Source organism: Sciurus carolinensis, chromosome 2 (assembly GCF_902686445.1).
Source record: "Sciurus carolinensis chromosome 2, mSciCar1.2, whole genome shotgun sequence".
NCBI classification, from domain to species: Eukaryota; Metazoa; Chordata; class Mammalia; order Rodentia; family Sciuridae; genus Sciurus; species Sciurus carolinensis.
Window position 1 is genome coordinate 160966399 of NC_062214.1, and position 27805 is coordinate 160994203.

The 27805-nt window shown below is 37.7% G+C and overlaps 1 protein-coding gene across 1 annotated transcript in view; it reads left to right on the top strand.

The window, feature by feature from the left end:
- Positions 1 to 27805, top strand: part of Prkch (protein kinase C eta) — a 223387-nt gene that overhangs the window by 63160 nt on the left and 132422 nt on the right. The window contains exon 2 of the mRNA XM_047540006.1: positions 7300 to 7363. Coding sequence (XP_047395962.1) covers positions 7300 to 7363 — 64 coding nt within the window. The remainder of the gene's footprint in view (positions 1 to 7299; positions 7364 to 27805) is intronic.

Genomic DNA, 27805 nt, shown 5'->3' on the forward strand with positions numbered 1-27805 from the left:
GTTTTGATTTGCATTTCTCTTATTACTAGAGATGTTGAACACTTTTTCATGTATCTGTTGATTGCTTGTAGATCTTCTTCTGTGAAGGGTCTGTTCATATCCTTAGCTCATTTGTTGACTGGGTTATTTGTATTCTTGGTATAGAGTTTTTTGAGTTCTTTATATATTCTGGAGATTTGTGCTCTATCTGAAGTATGAGTGGCAAAGATTTTCTCCCACCCTGTAAGCTCTCTCTTCACATTGCTGATAGTTTCCTTTGCTGAGAGAAAACTTTTTAGTTTGAATCTATCCCAGTTATTGATTCTTGCTTTTATTTCTTGTGCTATGGGAGTCCTGTTGAGGAAGTCTGATCCTAAGCCAACATGTTGAAGATTTGGACCTACTTTTTCTTCTATAAGATGCAGGATCTCTGGTCTGATTCCGAGGTTCTTGAGTTTTGGGCAGGGTGAGAGATAGGGGTTTAGTTTCATTCTGTTGCATATGGATTTCCAGTTTTCCCAGCACCATTTTTTGAAGTCTATCTTTTCTCCATTGCATATTTTTGGCACCTTTGTCTAGTATGAGAAAATTGTATTTATTTGGGTTTGTGTCTGTGTCCTCTATTCTGTACCATTGATCTACCTGTCTATTTTGGTACCAATACCATGCTGTTGTTGTTACTATTGCTTTGTAGTAGAGTTGAAGTTATGGTATTGTGACACCCCCTGCTTCACTCTTCCTGCTAAGAATTGCTTTAGCTATTCTGGCTTTCTTATTCTTCCAGATGAATTTCATGATTGCTTGCTCTATTTCTGTGAGATACGCTCATTGGGATTTTAATTGGGATTGCATTGAATTTGGATAGCACTTTTGGTAGTATGGCCATTTTGACAATATTAATTCTTCCTATCTAAGAACATGGGAGACTTTTCCATCTTCTAAGGTTTTCTTTAATTTCTTTCTTTAGTGTTCTATAGTTCTCATTGTAGAGGTCTTTCACCTCTTTTGTTAGGTTGATTCCCAAGTATTTTATTTTTTTTTGAGGCTATTGTGAATGGAATAGTTTTCCTAACTTCTCATTCTAAGGATTCATCACTTATTTATAACAATGCATTTATGAGCATTGATCTTATATCCTGCTACTTTACTGAATTCACTTATGAGTTCTAAAAGTTTTCTGGTGGAATTTCCCGGTTCCTCTAATATATATACTCATGTCATCAGCAAATAGGGATAGTTTGAATTTTTCTTTTCCTGTTTGAATCCCTTTAATTTCTTTGGTCTGTCTAATTGCTCTGTCTAGAGTTTCAAGGACATTGTTGAATAGAAGTGGTGAAAGAGGACATCCCTGCCTTGTTCCAGTTTTTAGGGGGAATGCTTTCAGTTTTTCACCATTTAGAATGATATTGGCCATGGGCTTAGCATAGATAGCCTTTACAATGTTAAGGAATATTCCTACTATCCCTATTTTTTCTAGTGTTTTGAGCATGAAGGGATGCTGTATTTTATCAAATGCTTTTTCTGCATCTATCAACGTAATCATGTGATTCTTGACTTTAAGTCTGTTGATATGGTGAATTACATTTATTGATTTCCAGATGTTGAACCTACCTTGCATCCCTGGGATAAAATCCACTTGATTGTGGTGCACTATCTTTTTAATATATTTTTGTATGCGATTTGCTAAAATTTTGTTGAGAAATTTTGTGTTGATGTTCATTAAGGATATTGGACTGAAAATTTCTTTCCTTGATGTGTCTCTATCTGGTTTAGGTATCAGGGTGATATTGGCTTCATAGAATGAGTTTGGGGGGGTTCCCTCCTCTTCTATTTCATGAAATACTTTGAGAAATATTGGAATGAGCTCTTCTTTAAAGGTTTTGTAGAACTCGGCTGAGAACCCATCTGGTCCTGGACTTTTCCTTGTTGGTAGGCTTTTGATGACTTCTTCTATTTCATTACTGGAAATTGATCTATTTAAATTGTGTATGTCCTCCTGGTTCAGTTTAGGTAATTCATATGTGTCTAGAAACCTGTTGATGTATTCGAGATTTTCTATTTTGTTGGAGTATAGATTTTTAAAATAGCTTCTAATTATGTTTTGTATTTCGGTCGTGTCTGTCGTGGTATTTCCTTGTTCATTACGAATTTTAGTAATTTGAGTTTTCTCTCGTCTTCTCTTTGTTAGTGTGGCTAAGGGTTTATCAATTTTGTTTATTTTTTTCAAAGAATAACCTTTTTATTTTGTCAATTTTTTCAGTTGTTTCTTTTGTTTCAATTTCATTGATTTCAGCTCTGATTTTAACTATTTCCTGTCTTCTACTACTTTTGGTGTTGTTCTGTTCTTCTTTTTCTAGGGCTTTGAGCTGTAGTGTTAGGTTGTTTATTTGTTGATTTTTTTCTTCTTTTATTGAATGTGCTCCATGAAATAAATTTTACTCTAAGAACTGCTTTCATAGTGTCCCAGAGATTTTGATATGATGTATCTTTGTTCTCATTTACCTCTAAGAATTTTTTTATTTCCCCCCGATGTCTTCTGTTATCCATTCATCATTCAGTAGCGTATTATTTAATCTCCAGGTGTTGGAGTAGTTTCTGTTCTTTACTCCGTCATTTATTTCTAATTTCAATTCATTATGATGTGATAGAATACAAAGTCGTATCTCTGTCTTCTTGTATTTGCTAACTGTAGCTTTGTGGCATAATATATGGTCTATTTTAGAGAAGGATCCATGTGCTGCTGAGAAGAAAGTGTATTCGCTCTTTGTTGGATGGTATATTCTATAAATGTCTGTTAAGTCTAAATTATTGATTGTGTTAGTGAGATCCATGGTTTCTTTGTTAATTTTTTGTTTGGAAGATCTGTCCAGTGGGGAGAGAGGTGTGTTAAAGTCGCCTAGTATTATTGTGTTGTGGTCTGTTTGATTCCTGGAATTGAGAAGGATTTGTTTGACGTACATGGATGAGCCACTGTTTGGGGCATAAAAATTTATCATTGTTATGTCTTGCTGATTTATGCTTCCCTTAAGCAGTATGAAATGTCCTTCTTTATCCTTTCTGACTAACTTTGGCTTGAAGTCCACATTATCTGAAATGAGATGGATACCAACTTTTTTGCTGAGTCCATGTGCATGGTATATTTTTTTTCCCATCCTTTCACCTTTAGTCTGTGGGTATCTCTATGAGATGAGTCTCTTGCAGGCAGCATATTGTTGGATCTTTCTTTTTAATCCAATCTGCCAGTCTGTGTCTTTTAATTGATGAGTTCAGGCCATTGACATTCAGGGTTATTATTGAGATTTGATTTGTATTCCCAGTCATTTGGCTCATTTTTGTTTTTTGACCCAACGTGGTTTCTCCTTTATTTAGCTATTCCTTTAAGCTAGTTCCTCCCTTTGCTGATTTACATTGTTGTTTTTCATCTCTTCCTCATGGAATATTTTTCTGAGAATGTTCTGTAGTGCTGGCTTTCTTTTTGTAAATTCTTTTAGCTCTTGTTTATCATGGAAGGATTTTATTTCATCATCAAATCTGAAGGTAAAATTTGCTGGGTATAAGATTCTTGGTTGGCATCTGTTTTCTTTCAGAACTTGAAAAATGTTGTTCCAGGCCCTTCTAGCTTTTAGGGTCTGGGTTGAAAAATCTGCTGATATCTGTATTGGTTTCCCCCTGAAAGTAATTTGATTCTTTTCTCTTGCAGTCTTTAAAATTCTGTCTTTATTTTGTATGTTAGGTATTTTCATTATAATGTCCCTTGGTGTGGGTCTGTTGTAATTTTGTATATTTGGAGTCCTATAAGCCTCTTGTACTTGATTTTCCATTTCATTCTTCAGATTTGAGAAGTTTTCTGATATAATTTCATTGAATAGATTGTTCATTTCTTTGGTTTGTTTCTCTGTGCCTTCCTCAATCCCAATAATTCTTAAATTTGGCCTTTTCATGATATCCCATAATTCTTGTGGATTCTGTTCATGATTTTTTACCATCTTCTCTGTTTAACTTTGTTTTCAAGATTAAATATTTTGTCTTTAATGTCTGAGGTTCTGTCTTTCAGATGTTGTATCCCATTGGTTATGCTTTCTATGGAGTTTTTAATTTGGTTTATTGTTTCCTTCATTTCAAGGATTTGTGGTTTTTTTTTTTTTTTTTTTGTTTTTTTATTATCACCAACTCTTTATTGAAATGATCTTTTGCTTCCCACATTTGCTCTTTTAACTGTTGATTGGTGTGATCATTCAATGCGTGCATTTGCTCTTTCATCTCATCGTTTGCTTCCCTGATCATTTTAATTATGTACATTCTGAACTCCCTTTCTGACATTTCTATTGCCATGCTGTCATTGGATTTTATTGATGTAGCATCTAGGTTTGTTTGGGACATTTTCTTCCCTTGTTTTCTCATATTGGTCAGGTATCTACCCCTCTAGTAGTGAAACTCTTGAGATATTGCAGATTTCCTTTATTGACTTATAGTGTCCCTGTAGATCTCCAATAATTCACCTCCTAGCCTTCAGTAGCCTGAAGTCTTGGTGGAACTTGATAATGCAGTGATACACAAGGAAGCTGCCCCTCTAGGGGTGGTGGCCTTCGGGTGGGGTATATTTCCTGCTGGTGGGCAGAGGCACCTCCACTTTTTGACCGATGGTCAGTCAAAAGGGGGCCTAGACTGCGGGTTGGGGCTTGGCTTGTCTGGGCCTGTGTCTCTGGTTCTACCACCCTGGTGGGAAAGCCTCGTCCGGCAGGGAAGACTCACCTGGTGGGGAAGTCTTGCTGGGCAGCTCTCCTCCAAGAAATTTCCTTTGGTCCAGAACTACCGCCTGGGCTGGGCAGCCTCCCCTGCAACATTCCCAGGGGTCCGGACCTACCTCCTGGGCCAGGGAACCTCGCCCTGTGAGTGAGTCTCTTGCTGGGCAGCCCCTCCTCCAAGAAGCTGCCTGCGGTCTGGTCCTGCCACCTGGTCCTGGGACCCTCGCTCTGCGCAGAAGCCTCTCGCTGGGTGGTCCTCCTTTACAATGCTCCCGGTTGTCTGGGTTCACAGCTCCAGTGGGCAAGTCTCATTGGGCCACTCTACTCCATTACGGGACTACTGCACCATCCAGGGAGCCTTGCCCAGTGGGAGAGACTCACCCGGAAGCTCTGAGTTGGTCCCGAGTCTCTCAGTACCTCCTCTTCTTGAATCCTGAGTCCTGGAGCGATATGAAATGCAGTCACCCTCTAGTCCACCATCTTGAAACTCCCCTTACACCTTTTGTTCTTTTTTCATCTTAAAAATTTTTGTTGTGTGCAACCAACTTTTTTTTTTTTAATGCCCCTCTAATGAGTCACCTGCATTCTAAGGTCCTATATCTCAGCACATCTGCCCCAGATGGACAAGGTTTGATGACAGTGTTTGAATCTGGCTTGACCATCCCAGTGGTAAGGAGCAAACCTCTTCTCTGTGCGAGGGCTCCTGTTCTGAGTGGTGGAATCTCCTGTTGCCTGTCAGAGCAGCTTCTGACCCTTTGAGCTGAAGTGGCCATCTTTGCAGGCCCTTGGGTCAGTTTTGGAGGGAGTTTACAGGCCAGCCATAGGCGGCCCAGCAGCCTGTCTGTCTGTCTGCAGGGTGGCTTAGCCAACAGTAGTTTATGTTGTGAGGTCGAGTGCATGCGCGTTCTCTGCCAGGCCTCTGTATTGAAGATGAGGGAGTGACTTTTAAAAATAACATAGTTTTGACTTGAAACAAGTCAAGGCAGCGTGAAGACAATTAGAGACTGACATCCTGTTTAGTCATCTCTCCAGAGAGCTCTATTTTCAGAACAGTTCTGTGAAGGTTCACAAGTGGTGTCAAGATAGTTGAGGGGATATTGTAAGTTAGCATTAGTAATGATGCAAGTAGTCAATTTGAACACACAGGTAATTTACAGTGTGGTAACCTCACTGGGAACAGATTTCATGCAAAGAAAGGTAGAGTGGTATGCACAGACTTACAGTATAGAGGTAAATCTTTCTGAGCCTGTACAAAACAATCATCTTCTACTCTGAGAAGTATATAATTGGAATGTGGCATTAGAATAAAAAGTACATGGTGGTGACCCAGAGCCAAGAAAATGCCTTGGGGGTTACTGTGTTCACCTGTGGGCACAATAAAAATCACAATCTGTACTCTTGAGGTTCTTCGGGATCATGTGATAGAAGACAAGTCAGAAATCCTGAATGCTGGCATCACAGACTCTCAGAGAACAGGGACGCTAGGGGTGCTGAAGGACCTTGTCCAGGACAACACCAGCTCTGGCAGAGTCTGACTAGAGGCCATGGGCTGGTCTGGTGCAGGTGTTTTCTACTTTACTATGTAATTTGCTGCTTATTTAAATTTACTATTATGTCCCAAATGTCCACCCATGTCCACACTCAGCTTCTCTTGACTACTTTCTTTTAGATGGAAAGTCAAAGGTTATGGGTTGCATCTAAGATTTCTTTTAGGGTAAATGAGTGCATTTGAGTCCACAAGCAGCTCACACTGTAGGGCTTCAAGGTGTTTGAAGCCTTCAAACCTCACTTCAAGGTGAGGTTAGCATCCAGTGGGAAGCGGGCAGAGCCTGCTGGCCTGGGGACATGGGAATCAGAACAGATCTGCAGGACACTGTTCATTCTGGGCACCATGTTGGGCAGTGGGAGCGTACACAGAGGATGGGACCATGGGGAGAGACTTCTGGCTGCCTGGTTTGCAGAATGCATGCCTTGAAATCTCAGCTGATGGATAACTTCAAGGGGTGTTGATACTCCTGTGAACCAGTCCAGAACAGCAAATGCAAAGCTCCTGAACTTCCTTCCTTCTGCTTCCTTAAGATTGACTAGACTTTGATGGCAATAGACTCTTTATACTTTTTGACTCTGTAAAACTAAAGAGTTATAGGTAACTTGCCACATTTGTTCTTTACCTTGTATGTTGCCATTATTTCTCTGTTTCATATACTTGCCACCAAATTAAGTAAGACGCTGCTCTTACTAGAGGTATGCATGAAATATAGATTTCTTGAAAGGATTTCCAAGGAGATGTAGGTGCTTTTCTACATTGCAAAGAGCCACAGATGGAAGACAATAAAATTCAAGAGGAAGGAATTTCTGAAAAAACATAGATTTTGTTTTATATTTATTTTTCAATCTTTATAATTTCTTGAGTTTTTACTCATTTCCTTGTTTTTTGACTATTTAATGAAAGATTTAGATTTGATTTATGGTTACGATTTATACATTTAGGTCTTTTCATAAAGAATTATTTAAGGCTTACAAAAATTACTTTAATATTAAAATACAATCATGTCTTTTTTTTCCCTCTTTCTAGGTGGATCTAGAACCCGAGGGGAAAGTATTTGTGGTAATAACCCTCACAGGAAGTTTCACTGAAGGTAAGAATACATTTGGGGTGATTTCTGGTATCTGTGTAATTTCAGCTCATACTTCATAGGAATTTCTATCATGGAAATTATAAAAGGGGCATTTTATAAAATATACTTTAGAAGTAATCAGAGTCTTAAGTTGGGCTTCTGGACTTTGTTGTCCAATGCTCTGTCTGCTCAGATTTCTAGGGTAAGGTATTTGCTAAACATGGCAATCTTATGTTTTGTTTAACATATTCACTAAGTTTTTGTTTTAATTCCTCATCATCTTAGCTAAGTATTGTTTTTCTGCTTCTTTTGATTCATGCCTATTCAACTCTACTTTTAATTTTTGGTTTTGAGTCAACCTTTTAGTTTGCCTGTGAATATGTATGAAAGAAATTTAGGAATCATGTTCTCTTCTTATAATCTCTACTTTTTATTTTTATTTTAAGTCTGGGTTGAATGAGGCCTATAACACTTTGAAATGAACAGAAATTTTTTTCTTTCTTTCTTTTTAAATTTTTTACAGACTGCATTTTGATTCATTGTACACAAATGGGGTACATCGTTTCATTTCTATGGTTGTACACAATGTAGAGTCACACCATTCATGTAATCATACATGTACATAGGGTAATGATGTCTGTCTCATTCCACGATTTTTCATACCCAGCCTCCCTCTCATTTCCTTCTACATAATCTGAAGTTCCTCCATTCTTCTCTTACTTCCCACCCACAACCCCCATTATATATCATCATCCACTTATCAGGGAAAACATTTGACCTTTGGTTTTTTGGGATTGGCTTATTTCGCTTAGCATGATATTCTCCAACTCCATCCATTTACCTGCAAATACCATAATATTATTCTTCTTTATGACTGAATAATATTCCATTGTGTATATATACCACAGTTACTTTATCCATACCTCTATTGAAGTGCATCTAGGTTGGATCCACAATCTAGCTATTGTGAATTGCACTGCTATAAACATGGATGTGGGTATAAACCTAGGAGTGGGATAACTGGGTCAAAAGATGGGTTCATTCCAAGTTTTCTGAGGATTCTCCACACTGCTTTCCAGAGTGGTTGCACCAATTTGCAACTCTACCAGCAATGTAGAAGTGTGCCTTTTTCCCCACATCCACACCAACATCTATTATTATTTGTGTTCTTGATAAAAGTCATTCTAATTGAAGTAAGATGAAATCTTAGAGTTGTTTTAATTTGCATTTCTTTAATTACTAGAGATGTTGAAAACTTTTTCATATATTTATTAATCACCTGTGTGTCTCCTTCTGTAAAGTGTCTGTCCAGTTCCTTGGCCCATTTGTTGATTGGGTTCTTTGTATTTTTGGCGTAGAGTTTTGTTAGTTCTTTATAAATTTTGGAGATAAGTGCTCTCTCTGAAGTACGTGTGGAAAAGATTTTCTCCCATTCTGTAGGCTCTCTTTTCACATTATTGATTTTTATCTTTTGCTGAGAAAAAGCATCTACTTTTTAAACATGTTCTTATTAGTGCATTATAGTTATACATAATAGTGAGTTCATTTTGACATAATCATGCATGCGTAGAAGGTAATTTGCTCCATTTCAGTACCCAGTGCTTTCTCTTCCTCCTGTTCCCCCTGTTCTCCTTCCTCTACTCTACTGGTCTTCCTTCTTTTTATTGTTATTATTTTTTAAAATTGATGCTTCATAGATATACATAAAGATGGAACTCACACTGGTATGTTCGTATGTGTACATAGCATAATCTGATCAATTTCATACTGCATTTCCTCCCTTTTCCTGTTCTTCTTCCCTCCCCAGAAATCCTCTTCTACTCTGCTGATCCCCCTATATCATGGGATTCTCTCCACCTTTCTCTCCTTACTTTGCTCTAGTTTCTTTATGTGAGAAAAAATAATCCAATCCTTGACTTTCTGAGTCAAGGATTATTTCACTTAACATGATGTTTTCCAGTTCCATCCATTTACCAGCAGATGCCATAATTTCATTCTTCTTTATGACTGAGTAAAACTCTGTTGTATATATACCATATTTTCTTTATCTGTTCTTCTGTTGACAGGCACCTGGGCTGGTTCCACAATTTGACTTTTGTGAATTGAGCTGTTATAAACATTGATTGCCTGTATCACTACAGTATTCTGATTTTAGTTCTTTTTGATAAATTCCAAAGACTGGGATAACTGGGTTACTTAATAGTTCTATTCCTAGTCTTCTGAGCAATCTCCATACTACTTTTCCAAGTGGTTTCAAAGTGGTTGTACTAATTTGCACTCCTACCAACAATATATGAGTGTACTTTTCCCTTATATCATTGCCAACATTTATTATATTTGCATTCTTTTTTTTTATGTGGTGCTAGGGATTGAACCCAGGACCTTGTGCATCCAAGGCAAGCATTCTACCAACTGAGCTATACCCCCAGCCCCTATATTTGCATTTTTGATGATTGCCATTCTAACTGGAGTGAAATGAAATCTCAATGCAGATTTGATTTGCATTTCCCTGATTGCTAGGAATGTTGAACATTTTTTCATATATTTTTTGGCCATTTGCATTTCTTCTTTTGAGAAATGTATATTTAGTTCTTTTGCCTATTTATTGATTGTTGTGTCTTTTTTTTTTTTTTTGGTGTTAAGTTTTTTGAGTTCTTTTTATATTCTGGATATTAATCCCCTGTCAGAGGAGTAGCTGGAAAGATTTTCTCCCACTCTGTGGACTCTTTCTTCACATTCTTAGTTGTTTCCATTGCTGTGCAGGACCTTTTAATTTAATGCTGTTCCACTTATTGATTCTTAGTTTTACTTCTTGGCTTTAGGGTTCTTGTTAGGAGGTCACTGCCTGTGTCAGTATACTGGAGTGTTGACCCTGGTTTCTTCTAGTAGTTGCCACATTTCTGGTCTAATCCCTAGAGTTTTGATCCACTTTGATTTGACTTTTGTGCAGAATGAAAGATAGGGATCTAGTTAATTGTTCTGCGTATGGATATCCTGTTTTCCAAGCACCATTTGTTAAAAATGCTATATTTTCTCCAATATATTTTCTTTGGCATCTTTGTTGAGTATTAGTTAACAGTAGGTTTGTCTCTGTTTTTTAATTCTATTGTATTGGTCTTCATGTCCGTTTGGTGCCAGTACCATGCTGATATTGTTACTTTTGCTCTGTAGTATGATTTGAGATCAGGTGTTGTGATGCCTCCAGTGTTGCTCAGCATAAAATCTTTATTTTATTCTTAACCTCTAAGGAATTCCATACCTCAATCCATGCTACTAAATATTCCCTCTTCTTCCTACCACCAAAAGCAGTTTTTAAAATTCAGAAAAATTTGTTTGTCATGAAATGAAAAATCAGAAGTGAATAATTTGAATTTTGATAAATGCATACAAGTGAGTACCAGCTCCCCAATTCAAGATACTGAACATTTCTGTCACTGAAAGCTCTCTTATACCTTTTCTCAGTCACTCTTGCTGCCCAAGGCAATTAAGTATAATTCTTTCTTTCTTCCTTTCTTTTTTTTTCTTTTTTGGTACTGGAAATTGAACCCAAAGGTGCTTTACTGGCCACTGAGCTGCATCTCTAGCTGTTTTTTTTTTTTTTTTTGAGACAGGATCTTGCTAAACAGAATTCCATACACTGCACCTGGCAAGTATAATGTTTTCTTGTACCACACATTAGTTTTACCTATTCTAGAAGTTCATATAAATGAAATTGTAAAGCATGCTCTCTTTTATGTCTGGCTTCTTTCACTTAGCATCATTTCTTTGTGATTCATTCATATCATTGTGCATATCAATATTTTTAAAAATTTCTGAATAGTATTCCATTTTCTAAATTAGCATCCATTTGTTTTCTTTCTCCTTGTGCTGAACTTTTGGGGTTTACCCTTTTGTCTATTATGAATAATGCTTCCATATATACATTGTATCCATTGTATGTATACATTTTTGTGAACATACACTTTCATTTCTCTTGGGTAGATAACTAGGAGTGCAATTGCTAGGTATTAGAGCAGTTATATATTGAACTTTATACAAAACTCACAAATGATTTTTGGAAGTAGTTGTATAATTATACTCTTGACAGTATTGCATGAGATTTCTAGGTACTGCTTATCTTTACCAAAACCTGATGTGATAATTATTCTTAGTTTTAGACATTCTAATATACATAAAATGGTGTTTTTTGGTTTTAATTTGCATTTCATTGATGTTGAGCACTTTCTTGCGTGCTTTTTGGTCATATATATATGTGTGTATATATATGCATATACGTACATATATATATTTGCAGATGGACACAATACCTCTATTGTATTTATTTATTTATATGTGGTGCTAAGGATCAAACCCAGTGCCTCACACATGCCAGACAAGCCCTGTACCACTGAGCCACAGCCCCAGCCTCATTTATATATTTTTATAAGTGCTAGTCATTTTGTCCTGTTTTCTAAAAATTGGATTTGTCATTTTATTATTGATTTGTGGCAGTTCTTCATGTTTTCTGGATATGAGTCTTTTGTGAGAAACATGTCTGATTAGTCTGTGACTTGCTTTTATCTTTTCTTTTCTTTTTTCTTTTTTTCCTTTTTTGGTACTGGGGATTGAACCCAGGGGTGCTTAACCACTGAGCCACATCCCCAGCCCTTTTTGTATTTTATTTAGAGACAAGAGTCTTACTGAGTTGCTTAGAACCTTGCTAAGTTGCTGAGGCTGGCTTTGAATTTACAATCCTCCTGTACCAGCCTCCTGAGCCTCTGGGATTACAGGCATAGGCCACCATGCCCAACTTTTGAAAATTTTTTTAATGGTGTGTTTGAGCAGAAGTTTCACATTTTCACGAATTTCCATGAAGTTCAGTTTATCAGTTTCTTCTTTTATAGTTTGCACATTTTGAGTCCTTTCTATGAAATATATCATAGGATCACAGAGATATTCACCTTATAGTTTTGATTTTTATCTTTTGTCTATATGTCCTCTGAAATTAATATTTTTGTATGGTATAACAGAGGAGTTGAAATTTTTTTCTGTATGCTAATCCAGTTTTAGCACCATCTGTTGAAAAGACTTCATTTTTTTTTTTTTAATTGAATCACCTTGGAACCCTTGTTGAAAATCAATTGACCACATATATGTGTCTATTTCTGGGTTATCTGTTTGGTTATATTGATTAATTTGTCCATCCTTATGTTAGTACCACATTCTTCCTTATTATTGCTTTGCAGGAAGTCTTAAGGTTAAGTAATCGGAGTCCTCCAACTTGCTTGTTTTTGATTATTTTAGCTACCTTCAGTATTTTAAACTTTGATAGCAGTTTTAGAGTCACCTTATATATTATCACACAAAATTGAAATTGTGTTGAATCTATAGATCAGTTTGAGCAGAATTGATATCTTAATAATTGAAGCTTCTTCATATCCACAAACATGGTATGTCACTCTGTTTATTAGTGGTCTTTAATGTCACTCAGCAATTTCATTAGTATTATCAGTATTAAATGATTTTCAGTAGAGTTCTTGCATATTTAAAGAAGTTATTCCTATTGTAAGCTTTTTGATGCTATTATGAATGGTATTACAACAATTTAATTTTTAAATTGTTACTAGCATATAGAAATTATATTTTATATATTGACTTTGTATGCTCTCACCTTATTAAATTCACTTACTAGATCTAGTAACATTTTTTATTTTGGTAGATACCTTACGATTTTCTGTTTAAAAAATCATGATGTCGATGAATAAACATAATTATCTTTTCCTAATATGTATGGCTTTTATTTGTTTTTCATGCCTAACTGAATCCTGAGACATTTAGGGCAAATATTCTTGTCTCATATCCAATCTTAAGAGAAAGGAACTAGTTTTTCATCAGTAGGTATGACATTAATTGTATGTATTTCATAGATTCCCTTTATCACAATTAAGAACATTCCTTTCTAGTCCTAGTCATAGGGTTTTTTGTTTTTTGTTTTTAAATATCTGATAGCTTTTTTAAAAAAAATTAAGAGTGACTGTTAAATTTTGACACTTGCTTTTCCTTGATTGAGATGATCATATGGGTTTCCTCCTATATACTACTTTATTTTCTGACAGGTAGTTATGTTGCTAACTGATCATCTTAAAATTGTGGAGGATTTAAAGGTTGGACTGTTTCACTTTTTTTCCCTCAGTTTCTTAAGTCTTTCACCTTTTTCACTTTAATTCCAGGGCAAATGCCATAGTCTTAGGGCAGTTTTAGTGGAAATCCCAAAACGTTAAGTCCTTTGACTTGGCGGAACTCAAGCTTCAAACTCTCTTTTACTGTGGGAAGCAGATAAAATCTCAACTCATTTCTTTTTATTTAGTGTTTTAGCTTTTACACTTGTCTGGGCCTTTTGGAGTCTCCCTGCTTGTACATGCCCAGTTTAGGAAGAACATGGTCATGAGTTCACATATATGGAAGTTCACTCTGTCGCCCCATCCTTTCTAGGATCTCTCTCCTCACTATCTAGTCATCATTAGTTTTGAATTTTGTCATTTCACTCCTGTAGCCAATACATCTGTAGCTTGTTGCTTGGTTCCATTCTTGCAGTCCTTCCCCGACTGGGGAATAATCTGGGGGAAAGCCCAATAAATGTGAATGTCACCCTTCTTGCAAGTGTCAGATTCCCTCTAGTTTGTCTCTGTTTTAACTGTTCTCTAGTGTTTTCAACTTGTTATTTTTAAACACATTTTCCAGAGATTTTAATTATTTGGGGAGAGGAATTGTTTCCTCCATCCCTCTCAGCCAACCATTTTTGTTCGTATTCATGTGGAGGAATTGTCTTAATGTTAAAGCTTTTCAGTATGTGTCTCAATCAGTTAAATGTTGCCTTTCTTATGCAGTATTGAAATTAGCAGAAACCTGGGATACTTGAACATATAGAAAACTATCCAGGTGACAGCTAGGGCGTTGACCACCTGCCCTTGGCTCTTTTTGTTTTGCTTGATATCTTGCACATGGTGAATCTTCAAGCAAATGAGTCTGCTCCTGGCTCAGTCAAATAAAATAGAGCCTTATCCATGGATGCACATGGAACATGGGCTAAGCATGGTAGAAAGAAATCCAGCAATGAGGAAAGAGGCCAGAGTGAGGAACGGATGAGATTCTGAATGTGTTGAATCACCTTTCTGCCTTATGTTACAAGGACCAAGGAATTAAGGCCAAACATATTTAGACAGGTCTGACTACATCTTGATCATTACTTGACTTTTTTTTTTTTTTTTTTTTTTAAGATCGCTATACTAGCTCTCTAGGACTAAATGCTCTTAAGGTTGTTATCTTTCTTAATTGTGCTGATTTTGGAAAACACCTGGATATTCTCATTGTATTTATTTGTTCTAGTGATAAGAAGGAAGAAATGATAAGTCATTTGGGGGATGAGATCTCAAAAAGTCATTGCAGTTATATTCCTTTCAGAATTAACTGACCCTATGCAATAGGCTAAATTTATCTTTGGTAATTCCACCTCCCCTTTAATGAGTTGATCTTTGGTACTCTCTTAGTCCAGTTAGAAGCCCAATGATCTTAGCTGTCCAGGAAGTTGCTAATAAGGAAGAACAATTAATTTCATAAAGTGGATTCATTCTGATGTATTCATACATGCACATGACATTTAATTCTCAGGTTCCTCCTCCCATCCCTCTTCCTTCCCCCTCATTCCCCCTCTTCTACTCTACTGTTCTATCTTCTATTTTAATGAAATTCTCCCTTTCAAAAACATTTCTGACTTCTCTTCAACTTCTGCATATAAGAGAGAACATTTGACTCTCAACTCTCTGAGCCTAGCTTATTTCTCTCAGCATGATCAGACCTGGATTTTTAGGGGAGCCTTTGGATTCTATCATTATGACTGTGTCTGTGATTGTCACTAGTTTTCACCCATAAGCACAGAGTGGGAGAAAAAAGTTGAAATAAAGAAAACTGAGGAAAATGTATCAAACTAAATTTGTAATTGTTGTAATTGGGAGAGAAAGAACAGAAAAAAATATAAATATGATATCTCTTTGGGACCAGGTAAAAAAAAAAGATGTTGTATTATTAGGGTATTAAGAAACACAGTAGGGCTGGGGATATAACTCAGTTGATAGAGTGCTTGTCTTGCAAGCGCAAGGCCCTGGGTTCAAATCCCCAGCACCACAAAAAAAAAAAAAAAAAAAAGAAAGAAAGAAAGAAAGAAAAGAAAAGAAAAAAAGAAATATAGTAGAAGATTTTAAGATTTGGTGAAAATGAAGTTTGCATAAGTGATGTTTGTCTGGACTCAGGGTACCTCAAACTTAGAAGGTTGGCCCACAGAGGGAGGATCAGACAGGATGTGCCTCCTAATGGAAACACTCTGCACCATCAATGAAGGAGTCTTGCCAAAAAATCAGGCCTGAGTGCGATCAGGCTTCCAGATCCAACCACCAGCTCAAAAGAAACACGGAGACAGGCACACATTTTAAATGACACCATGGGATAGGATCAGTAAAATTCAGGCTGCCCGAAAATTTTATAGGAAAAGAAACTTGGTTTCTTTGGCCGCCCATTGCAAGAAAAAAGAAAAGAGTAAGAGAAAGAAACAAAATAATAAAAGAGAGAGAGAGATTAACCAGTTGTGAGTGTAGACCATCCTTACCCCACTTCAAACACAAACTAGAAGAAACAACTCCCAGGACACAAGTGAAAAAGCAGGAGTAGTGGTTGGATGTATGCTGAGTTTAAGGAATGATTAACATTAGGTAGGTGTGATTGTGATATTGTGGTTGTTCAAAACAAAGGAGTATCTACTAGAGATACATCCTGAAATATTTACTGATGAAATGATATGACTCCAGAATAATCCAGAAGTGGGCAGAAGAGATGGGATATAGATGAAACCAGATTAGCCATGAGTTAATTATCTGATCTGTATAATCATTACATGTTGTGTGTGGGTTTATTATGCCATACGGTTTAATTTTGCATATATTTGAAATTTTTATTAATAAGAAAGTGAAAAGTAAAATAAAATAACACATTTTTAAGAATATCGATTTCTTAAATCAAAACCAGAATCTGGGTTCCCTGAACAGTAAAAATGATACTTTAACTTTGAATACATGCTACCTTGCTTCCTTTATGTATTAAACTGGAGCTGGGTGTGGTGGTGCACCTGTAACCCCAGTGATCCGGAGGCTGAGGAAGGAGGATCACAAGTTCAAGGGCAGCTTCAGTAATTTAGTGAGACCCTAAGTAACTTAACCAGACCTGTCTCAAAATATGAAAGAACTGGGGATGTGGCTCAGTAGTAAAGTGCCCCTGGGTTCAATCCCCAGTATCAAAATAAATTAAGCTGGAGGTTATTTTTCTTGACTATTTTATCATTTTTGTTTTATTTCGTGGTGCTAAGATTGAACTCAGGGACGCTTTACCTCTGAGCTGTATCCCTATCCCTTTTTATTTTGAGACAGGGTCTCACTACATTGCCAAGTCTGGCCTTGAACTTTTGATTCTCCTGCCTCAGCCTCCTGAGTACCTGGGATTATAGATGTGTGCCACTGTGCTTGGCTATTTTATTCTTACTTCTAAATTTTCATGTATTATGAAAAGGTAAGTTAAAAAGTTAGATGTCTAAAGTACTTCAGAAAGATTTTTAAAAGTGCTAAATAAATACTAAGCTGTGAGTCAAAAACTGCAAGTAGGCAGAGGTGAGTGAGATAATTCCTTTTGTTCCATCATGAAGTTCTCACTCACAATGAGCGACAAGTAGATCATCTCCTACTAACAATTATATAACATTTTGCTCAGGGCTTAATCTTAAGATGGGTTCCTAAGCTAATGGAGTAAATCAGAAGAGTTAATAATAGAAATATCTTTCTAAAGACAGTAAGACGAAAAGCATGTGTTTCTTCTCTGGCACTACCAAAGCAAATATGAAGCTATTCTGTTCTGTGCCAGTTCTAGGGGAAAAGAAGTTTTAGAACAGACCAAAGCAAAACTCACAAAATACTTTTTTATTCGTGTATTTGAAACTTCATTTAAGTATAAAAAGATGTTTTGCTTTTGCTATAAAGTCTTCAGTTGTTCTTCTTTTGGTCTTTTACTATATTATTTGGAACTGACACATTTCTCCGGGGGACAATATGGAAAGGCACTTGAATTTTGGTGACTGCTTATTCTCTCTCATAGGCAGTGCATTACGCTGCAGAATAAGATTCTGATCTTTTTCTTCCTGTACCATTACCTCAGTTTTTAACTCATATTTCCTGTGTCAAACCACTGGTTTACAGAAAATTTTGTTCTGCACTAAATCATTGTGGCCACATGGACTAAGAAGGCAGAAGAGGCTTATATTACTGCTCAGAGCTACAACCCACAATGTCACGCTGTACCTGACACTTTGAGTGTGTGTCATTTTTAAATGGAAATAGTTATCTCTACTCGTAGTTGACTTACAGCATTCCTTTCTCATGTTTCAAGCCCAATGACAACCTGTTGATTTTAATTGGGTGGAGGGAGGTGGTACCAGGAATTGAACCCAGGGGCACTTAACCACTGAACCACATCTCCAGCCCTTTTTTATTTTTTTAGCCTTTCACTAAGTTGCTTGGGGCTAAGTTACTGAGGCTGGCTTTGAACTTGTGATCCTCCTGCCTCAGCCTCCTGAGCTGCTGGGATTATATACATGTGCCATGGTACCCAACTGATTTTAATTTTTAAAATTTTAGTTTAATGTAATTACTCCTTTCATAGGTTAACCTGAGGAATGAGTAACTGTTTTTCTTGGAATAATATTTAGATATTATTTATCTTTTTAACTGTACTGACATTTGTCCCAGTGGTGCAAAAGAATGATGGGTAAAGCTGCTGGCACTTAGTCATGAAGCAGACTTCAGACTGTACAGATGTTGGTATATTATTTATCGCCCTTCAACTGTGGGGCGGGGGTAGGTAGTTCCATTTAACATCTTTGATGCAGCAGTAGACATTATTAATGTTATTAAAGCTCAGCCTCTGACTACATATCTTTCTAAAATTCAGTGTGACAAAATAGGAAGTGTGCATAAAGTATACTTGACAATGTCCTAATACTTAAAATCTTTTCTTGTGAGTTTGTTGTTGATATTAATTAACAGTTGTGAATTTTTAAGTTGTGTAATGAAATGGGTCAACTTTTGGAAGATATGGATGACTTAGTGAACACATATTTTTGTTTTTTAACAGTACTGGGGATTGAACCCAGAGGCATTCTACCATTGAGCTGTATACCTGCACCTCATCCCTTTTTTCGGATACAGGGTATTGCTGAGTTGCCAAGACTGTCCTCAGACTTGTGATTACAGCCTTGCATTGTAGGCATGTGCCACTGAACCTGGCTGAACACATGCCTTCAAAATGACCAATACAAGATGTTAGAAAACCATCTGTCTGTCAAGGATCCTTTGAAACTGTAGTATAGACTAGTGGATTGTAATGTGAAAACATGAGACGATTTATATTCCACATTGCAACTAACTTTAAAAAACTCTACCACTTGTTGAGTTTTGATGTAGTACCAAAGAATATTCACTATTAGCTGACAAGCTATTAAAACACTTTCTCTTTTTACTACTCTGTGCATGCAGCCTGATTTTATTTATATGCTTTAACTAGAACAATGTTGCAGTAGATTAAGCACAGAAACAGATGTAAGACTGCAGCTGGCTTGGAGTCAAACATTAATTAGATTTGCAAATTATAAACCAATGAACTCTTCTCATTAATTTTTGTGTTGTTTTGGAAAATACAGTTACCTTTCATAAACTGTTTTTGTTATTACCATTTTAAATAAGTGAACAAATATTTTTAAATGTGAACTTTTAAATTTCCAAATTGGGAAATATTAATAGTCCACATAACCCAAACTCTGAGTCCTCAATAATTTTTAAGACCACAAAGGGGTCTTAAGACCAAAAAATTTAGAATTTATAAATTAATTTTCTTCTTTTTTTTTAAGTCAAAATTTTAAATGTTGTAACCATAGGGAGAAGGAACTGAAAAATATTTGTATATGTTATATTGACTGATATTAGGTGACAATTAGGTGATAAGGTAACAAGATTAATTCAGTGATTTTTTTTTTAAACTGTAATGTTTTTACTAATTATTTTTACTGAGCAATATACTTTTTAAATGAGTTTTTGTTATAAGCCTATTCTCATAAAAATAAGGCCAGGAAGTAACACCCAAAGAACCCAGAAGCCTATGGTGGTTTCTAATTTTAAAGATGCCTGTTACAGTTAGCTTCATGCTAAACTTCTGTTTAGTTCAGGCAGAACTAGGCGGTCAAGGTGCTTCTGAGCAAGTGTTAATGCTGTTAGCACTAAAAGCCGAACCTCAGGTACAGCTCAAAGATCAGGAGACTCACTTCATGAGGCACCCACTTATTATGAACTTGCATGCTTCTTTGAAATTAAAGATTCATGCAAAACATGGAGTCTAACTAGTTTTTTAATTTATTTTTCCAACTTCTTCCTTTTTTCATTGAAATTATATTGACATGGTATTCTCAGTGGGACTGAGATTTGAGTAAAGCAGGAATGATTTAATTTTTTGATAGAAAAATGAATTGCTCTGACATTTATTTTCATTATACTTCAATTTTATTTCCAACACCTCCTTATCTCTCTGCTCTTTTTGTTCAAATGAACAAGACAGTAGAGTTTCTGTTTTCCAGGCCAGTTATATTGACATCTCCTTTTCTGCATTTTCCCCATTTACACTCCCTGTTAGCAGCCAGGAAGGAGGTAGAAAGATGCACTTCTTCTCTTCTTCTCCCCCTAAACTTGCCTTCGGCATCATGATTTCATCCAGCTGACTGAGATGTCTGTTGTGCATCTCAAGTCACGGGGGTGGATGAATGACCCCCTGCATGAAGTTGAGAGGGGTGGTGTGCTAGGCAGCAAGGGTCTAGGGTTGTAGACACATTCTTTGCGTATATGAGAGCTTGCCTTAGATATTGTAAGTGGTAACTTAATTTCCATCTTTGGAGAAAATCAGTTGCCACCTCTATGATTTTACATTTGGCTACAAAATATATTGGAATGAGCTGTACTTTTAAATGATTACCACTTCAGTCCAACCACCCACACTCAGTATTTTATGTACAAAATTATGTAATGGATGTATATATTCACTTATGTGTGTATAAATGCACTCACTGATGATACTGATATATTCTCATAGAACTCAAAACTTGGTGGAGGCACAAATAATTAGACAAATTAGCACAATATGCCAGGTAGTAAGGGCTGTGGAAAAAATAAGACAGAGAAAGGGAACAGAGATGGGGGTTGTATATTTGCTGTTCTGTTCAAATCAGGTGGCCAGGGAGGTGTCATTTGAGCCAGAGAGCTGAAAGAAGATAGGGAGTGGACCTCACTGAGGCTGTCTGTGAGGGTTGGGAAAGGGAAGTACAAAGACTCTGGAGGGGAACGTGGTTGGTGAGTTAGAATTGCAGCAGGGAGAGGAATATGGCCGAGCTCTGAGGCCCAGGGAGATGCCCATCATGGTCATTGGCACAAGATTGGCACGTTGTTAAGGTCACTCCCTTTTTCAGGAATGTGCGTGTGTTGCCTTCCTGAGGTCCACTTTGGTTTGATGCTGCTTACCACTTGGCTGATTGAGCATATTTTTTTGAGAGTCTTTATTTAGCTCAGGACCTGACGAGCACAACATCACATCCAGTTATAATGACTTCATGGTGTTGCTAGAGTAGAAATGACATCATGAATACTTTCTCAGGTTCTATGAATTCCATTACTTCTCGTTGGCTTGGCTAAATTAGAAACTGTTACACAGCTTAATAAGCATTCAGAGTTCAACTGAGCTGTCTGGAGATCTATAGCAAGTCTGTGCACTGCTCAATATAATTATCTGTAATTCAATTCTGGTTATGGCTTATTAAGAAACAGCTCTTACTTATGCACCTCACCCTTCTAACTCAAGCCTCGAAAGCTTAAGTTGGAGTGTTCTGTTCTTGAACTTGGTATGAGTCATCATTTTGGGGGATGCAGTTTTAATTAATGTTAGGGACACATCTTTCTATCCAACTCTGGAGTAGTAAATAGGTTGGAGCTCAGTGTGGTATACTATAGGGTATAGGGATATACATTTTGGAGGATTAATTCTTATTGAATTTTGATGATATTTCCCATTTTGCATACATGCTGATGCCTCCTTTGTCTGAGTGCTTAGGCTGGGATTTTATCAAGTACTGATAATAGGTGCTTCAAAAAAGCAAAAACAAAAACAAAAACACAAAGGAAATGCTAAGAGAGAATTTTTCCAGATGGAATGAGTTAAGAATTTTTAAAAATACAGATTCACAAATCTCTGGGGAAGAGGGAAGAGGTCAAGGCAACAGAGTTCTAACAAACTCTTTGGCTGATGCTAATGGCTGGCCAAGTTTGGACACCCTCATGGTATCCTAAGTCATATCTAATTTGATTAAGGGAAAGTTGAGATTGGGAGGTGTGCAAGTTGAAAAAGTATATAGAAAAAATATATAGGGGAGGATATTACTTTGGTGTAGTCTATTAAGAGTAGACAAAAGCCCAAGTGTATTCTTTTAAGAGCTTTTAAAAATTCTGTGACAAAGGTCAGGTTATAGTTTTTGCATTATTAGGAGGAGAAAATGAAACTCAGGCTTAAAGCCTTGTTAATGTCTGCAAACACTCAGTGCTAATGCAGGAACTCAAACCAGGCTTGAAAGTGATAAAATCAGCTGTCCATCACTTGTTGGACTGGAGACAAGTTCCAGGCATTTCCCTTTTCTCAAGGTAACTGGGACTGAGAGAAGGCAATTTTAAGTTTTCCACTTAAAATGGGAGCCAAAAATTTTTTATTGTACACATACACACACATACACACACACACACACACATACACACACACACTCACACACAATCTTTTTTAAAAAATTTCAGTTGGTACTCCATCTTTAAAAACAACAATAGGGGCTGGGGATATAGCTCAGTTGGTAAAGTGCTTGCCTTCCAAGCACAAGGCCGTGGGTTCAATTCCCAGCACCAAAAAATAAATAAATAAATAAAAACAACAACAAAAATTCTGAAGTCAGTTTCTTTCATCCTGTACGTATCAGTGTTGGAGTTACATTGGCACTTGTGTGTTAATTCTTAGAACCAAGAATGAATCAAATAACTCCATGTGTACTTCCCTGCTGTTTTGAAAGCATGATTAACATCTTCCACATCACATTGACTTTCTCGGCATAGTCCCAAAGAGGGTTCTTTTTGCAAAATTATTTGAAGACTTCATCAGTTTTTCCAATTGCCAGGTATGTCTCCATCAATGTTGATCCTCTTTGACAATGGACACTGTGGCCTGGGTTTGCCTTGTCAGGATTTTACTGATTGGAGTGCTGCTGGTCAGTCAATTTCATGACCCCCTGCATCAACTGCAAGATCTCATTTTAAAAATTTGGAACTGATTTTTATTGTTTAGGTGGTATTTTGGGATGTGTCTCATACACAGAAAAGAAGAACGGCAGCCAATTATGTAGTGAGCAAGGACAGGATAGTTTTAAGTAGGGAGGGTTGTCAGAGAAGGGACTGATTTAGAAGTCGGTCATTAACCAGTGACCATTTTTATATTCTGATCATTTACTTTCCCTATCTGAATCTCACAATTATTGGAATTTTGGTCATAAATACTTAGATGATGAATTCTGGTTTCTCTGGAATAAATAATTTACTTATAAAAGGTGCAATGACTCTAATATAAGTCTGCAGTGCCCAAAAACCTTCTGTGGGAGGAACTGTGCATGTGGGTACCTCCATCACATTTAATGGCACTTTGGGTCCATTCAGGCAAAGGAGCACATAATAATACCTGGAAGGGCCTTTTTTACATTGGACTTTAGGAAGGATTCATCCTCAGTGACCGAAGCTTAACTCTGAAGGGAACCATATTGAGTTTGCTAAACACACACATGGCAATTCTACTGAATTGCTACTCTGCCATCTCTTTCTAACTCCTCCTCACTGAGGACCAGAGAGAATTCTCAGCCAGGGTGTAGAAGGGTCCCATTCCAGTTGTCTGACCTGTCACATCTTTTCACTTCTTCCTCTGGCATTCTTTGAGTCCTCTAACTTGTGTGTTCTTGGTCTTTGTCCCCATGAATGCTTGAAGGTTACTATGAGTATGATCTTTAAGGGGCTTTCTAACACACAGAATTGTGACTGTGTGCTGGTTGTGTCTGTCTGGCCCCATGCCTCTCTGGTGATTGCAAATGCTTGCGGGCTGAAATCAACCGACAGACCCATTTCGTTTTGTACACAGTATCATGTGATGCTTTTGAAGTTTTCCAACTGGCGCTCTCGAGACAGGGCAGTCTTCTCCTGAGCATACCCCCACCATCCCCTGCTGTCCGAACCCCTCTGACTTGACACTTCCCTGCTTCTGTCACTGGCCTCGATTTGTCATTTCACATCTGGTTAGTGTGCAATGGCCATGGGGACTTCCTTTGATTCTTTACTAGACTCAAAATTGAAATTTTGATTTCCTCCACTGAATGCCATGAAGACGGCTCTTGCACTGTCCATCATTCCATTCTGCTCAACAGCGCCCTCACTTTTGGCTTGGGGTAGTGCAGTCTTGCTGTTCTGGGAAGCTTTTCAGGAAGGGTGAAGAGAGAAATCTCTGATTCCAGAAATTAAGTCATGCTTTCAGATAATAAGTCTACTTTTACTGATGCCTTACAGCTCCCAAATGAGGAGTTAATTTATGGTATCAGTGTTAATCTTTTTCTTAGTAGAACTTTACAGATAAAATCCTCAGGAATTGCTTTTGGGATATTACTGTACTGAGATGTGGGGTGGGTGGGGGAAAGCCATCAGCTGTAGGACAGACAGACCTATTTTGCCACCCACACTCACAAGTTGAGTAAGGGTCACCTTGTGTGTAAAACATGGAGCTGATGGTATCTGCCCCAAGGAGTACTGTGAAGGTTCTGTGAGATTATGAACACAAGCACACACCCACAAACAGTGTTGTTTAGGGCCCGATGCAGATTACGTGCCACCCACTCTTAAGGAAATCCGTACCCCATTTGCTTCTAGGTACTCAGTGAATCATCTAAAAGGCACTGGAAAAAAACATGATTACATAAGCCCTGCCTCTTGGCCATTGTTTCAAATTCTAGACAGCAATTGAATATCACAGGATATATGTCATAGTGGGGTGGGGAAGGTGCGGGAAGGATTCACTGCCCATGAGAAGAGCGCTCTCTGCCTTCCCAGTTTCCCGCTTATTGGGCCTTGGGGAACATATGTGGCCCCTGTTTCTAAATCTGCCTTCCAGATCCAGTGCCTCACCTTTTCCCAAGGCACTGCCTGAGGTCCAGTTAATGCCTGGATTATGCTGATGGAACTGTCTCCTGAGGACACTGGGTAGTGATGTGGTGGAGGTGGCTTGCCTGTAGACCTGCCCTATTCATAGGCACCCCCATTGTCCATAGGAATGCTGGTAGCAGAACAGTACAGGGATCAGGATCTAGGGAACTGTAGGCCCAGGAAGTTGCTCTGCGGGGTCAAACTGAAAACCAGCTTCCACACTGGCTGGCTCTTTCAGCACAAATACAGAAATGTAATGAGCACCTTCTCCATGTGTTTCTGTTAAGATGAATAAGTTTAATGTTTATAAGACATTTCTAGGGCCCAGTAACAAGGCATGTTTTAACAGCAGATTGTTTATGTTTCTTGTTATTATCTTGAGAGGACTCAGTGTTTGTTATGAGGGCTAAAATTGAACATTGTCAGGCAGCATTGGTTCCTGTCTCCTGTTTTTCCCCCTTATCAGGATCTCTTTAGGTTTGGTCATCTGTCTGATAACCTGACCTAGTACTGCCTTTCAACCTGGAGTGGCTGTTTACTTTGTTATTTATTCACAAATAAATGGAGTAGGTTTACTCCACGTGGGTATTTTTATAGATTTTGGTCTTTGGCAATATTTGCCTTCCTTTATTAAATTAGTTCTCATTTATAAGTTAAAGTATGTGCTGACTTCGGTGGTTTTAACTTACAGTCTTGGTTGTCTTTGAATGTCCAGATAGCATCTCTTTGTTGAGTCCGCAAGCTGGTTTTGTTTGCTTTCTGGCTTGTTTTGTTCTGGGCTTACCTACCACCCAGATCCTTCTTAAATTAAAGATGGTGCTATGTTCTAGTACAAATTCAGTATTTGATTTTTTAAAAACCATAATTATTAACACATATTCATCATGCAAATTAGTGGGATTCATGTGATATTTCTGTACTTGCATACATCATACATTGTTCACATCCATCTACTTGATTATTAATGAAAACATCTTGTGCATTTTGGAGGCAAAATATTAATTTTGCCTTCCCACATGAAGGAGTAACATGCACTGACAAACAGCTGATTAACTTTTGAGTGGATTTGGGGTGATCTCTTCAGCCTGCTCTGTGTGGGTCTATGTATAGAGTACTGTAAATCTGATGGCTAATGGAGGCTCAGTTGCTTCTGAGCAGCCTGACAAGTCTCATTAAGGTATGTTGAAGGATCTTTTCACTTAAGTATGTTGGGAGAGCCTGCTGCATGTGAGGGTGAGTGAAGTCTAGCTCTGGGTGTTTGCTTCTGGCTTCCAGCATAATTTCTGATCCATGGAATATAACAGAGGAGACAGTTGTGGCTGAGTTACTCCTTCTGTAGGCCTCACTATATTCTTGGATATTCTCCTTTCCCTTTTCACAGAGATCTGATTGGCCATTCCAAAGACAAGAATCCTTATAGTCAATGTGTCTGATCTTTCTCCTAGTCATGGGAGGTACAGATAAACAGTCATCAGGGCCGACTTTCTTGGGTGGGCACATTTCTCACTGTTTTGATCACCTCGCACTTGTGACATTGATCAGTGTGCCTGGTTATTGCCAACCCACAAGAACTGCCATAGCCCTTGAATTCATGAAACCTGCCAGGAAGAGCAGTGTCCAGATGAATTTTGGAAGTGCAGGATGATTACAAAGGTATAGAGAGTATATTGTGAGTACTCTTCAGTCAGAGCTGCCGTATCTCCAGAGAAGCTCAGAGCTCAGCAAGGATCAAGACCCATCGCCCTCTAAGAGACAGTCACCATGCAAGAGAGTGCCTTTGCTATGCAGAAATTTGAGCCACCCCAGAGGTCACAGCCTTTATGCCTACCTTACACATATCTCTTTGCTCATGTCCCAGTTCTATATCATTTTTACTGTCCAAGATAACAATGGTTTTGATGGATTATAGCATGAAATAAAGCAACTCTTCAACACACAGACACATCCTTCAGAAGGAACAGTGAATGCTGGCAGACAACTAACTTCAGGATCCCTCTTCCAATTAGCCACACATGCCTTTATCTGACTCAAGCTGGTGGAATAGTTCTTGGGTTTTTCAGTTTAAGACCTCTAGGGGGACTTCACTTTTGGGTAAGATGTCATAACAAGGATTGGATTTACCTTCTCACCTGAAAAACAAGCAAAATATGGACAAAATAAATGAAACAATGACTTGTAATATCTTAGACATGAGACAGTGAAGGTCAAAGATTCCTGAGAGATGGAAAACAAATGGAGTAAGACCTGTGAGATCTTAAAACTGCCTTGAGCATTTCTAGGCCATAGAACAGAAAAGGGAACCAGGGGGTGTATAGTGGACTCCTGAATGGAGACATGGACCTGGGCATCCAGAAAGACCAGGGCAATTAACAATTATAGGATGGAGTACCAGAGAGGAGACAGCTGTATGTATAGATAATACCGATGATTTGCAAAGTATTCAACTGTATACTGATGAGTATAAAGAAACTACCTGAGGCTGGAGAAAGAACCATCCAGAAGGATCAGAGATAACTGTGTTTGGAGACCACACAGAGATAGGAATAATGTCAGACTGGAAAATTTCAAGAGTCTTAGAGCATTGGCTAGAGTACATAGAAGGGTCTTGCCTCCCTAGTGGGGAGTTAACTAGCCCAGACTTTGTACTACTCTGACCTAACAAATCTTAAGAGTGCAAGATCTGATAGTATCAAAGTATTTCCAAATAATTTACTGTGTCCCAGACCAAAGCTAAAGATTTATAGGAACATAAAACCAGCACTCAATAAGCAAAATTCATGATGTCTGGCATCCAATCAAAAATTACCAGGCATTCAAAGAAGCAAGAAAATATTACCCTAAATAGAAGCAGATCAGCCAGTTGAAACCAACCCAGAACTAACACAGATGTTAGAATTAGCTGACAAGTCCATTAAAACAGTTATGATAACTATTTTCCATATGTTCAAAAAATTAAGTACAAATATGGAAGATTAAAAAAATATTCCACGTTGGATCTTGAACATAGGATGCTTTTTTTTTTTTTTTTTTTTATGATTCAATTTCCACCAACCCCATGGGGCCCCAACCTGGCGCCTGCTCACTTCTT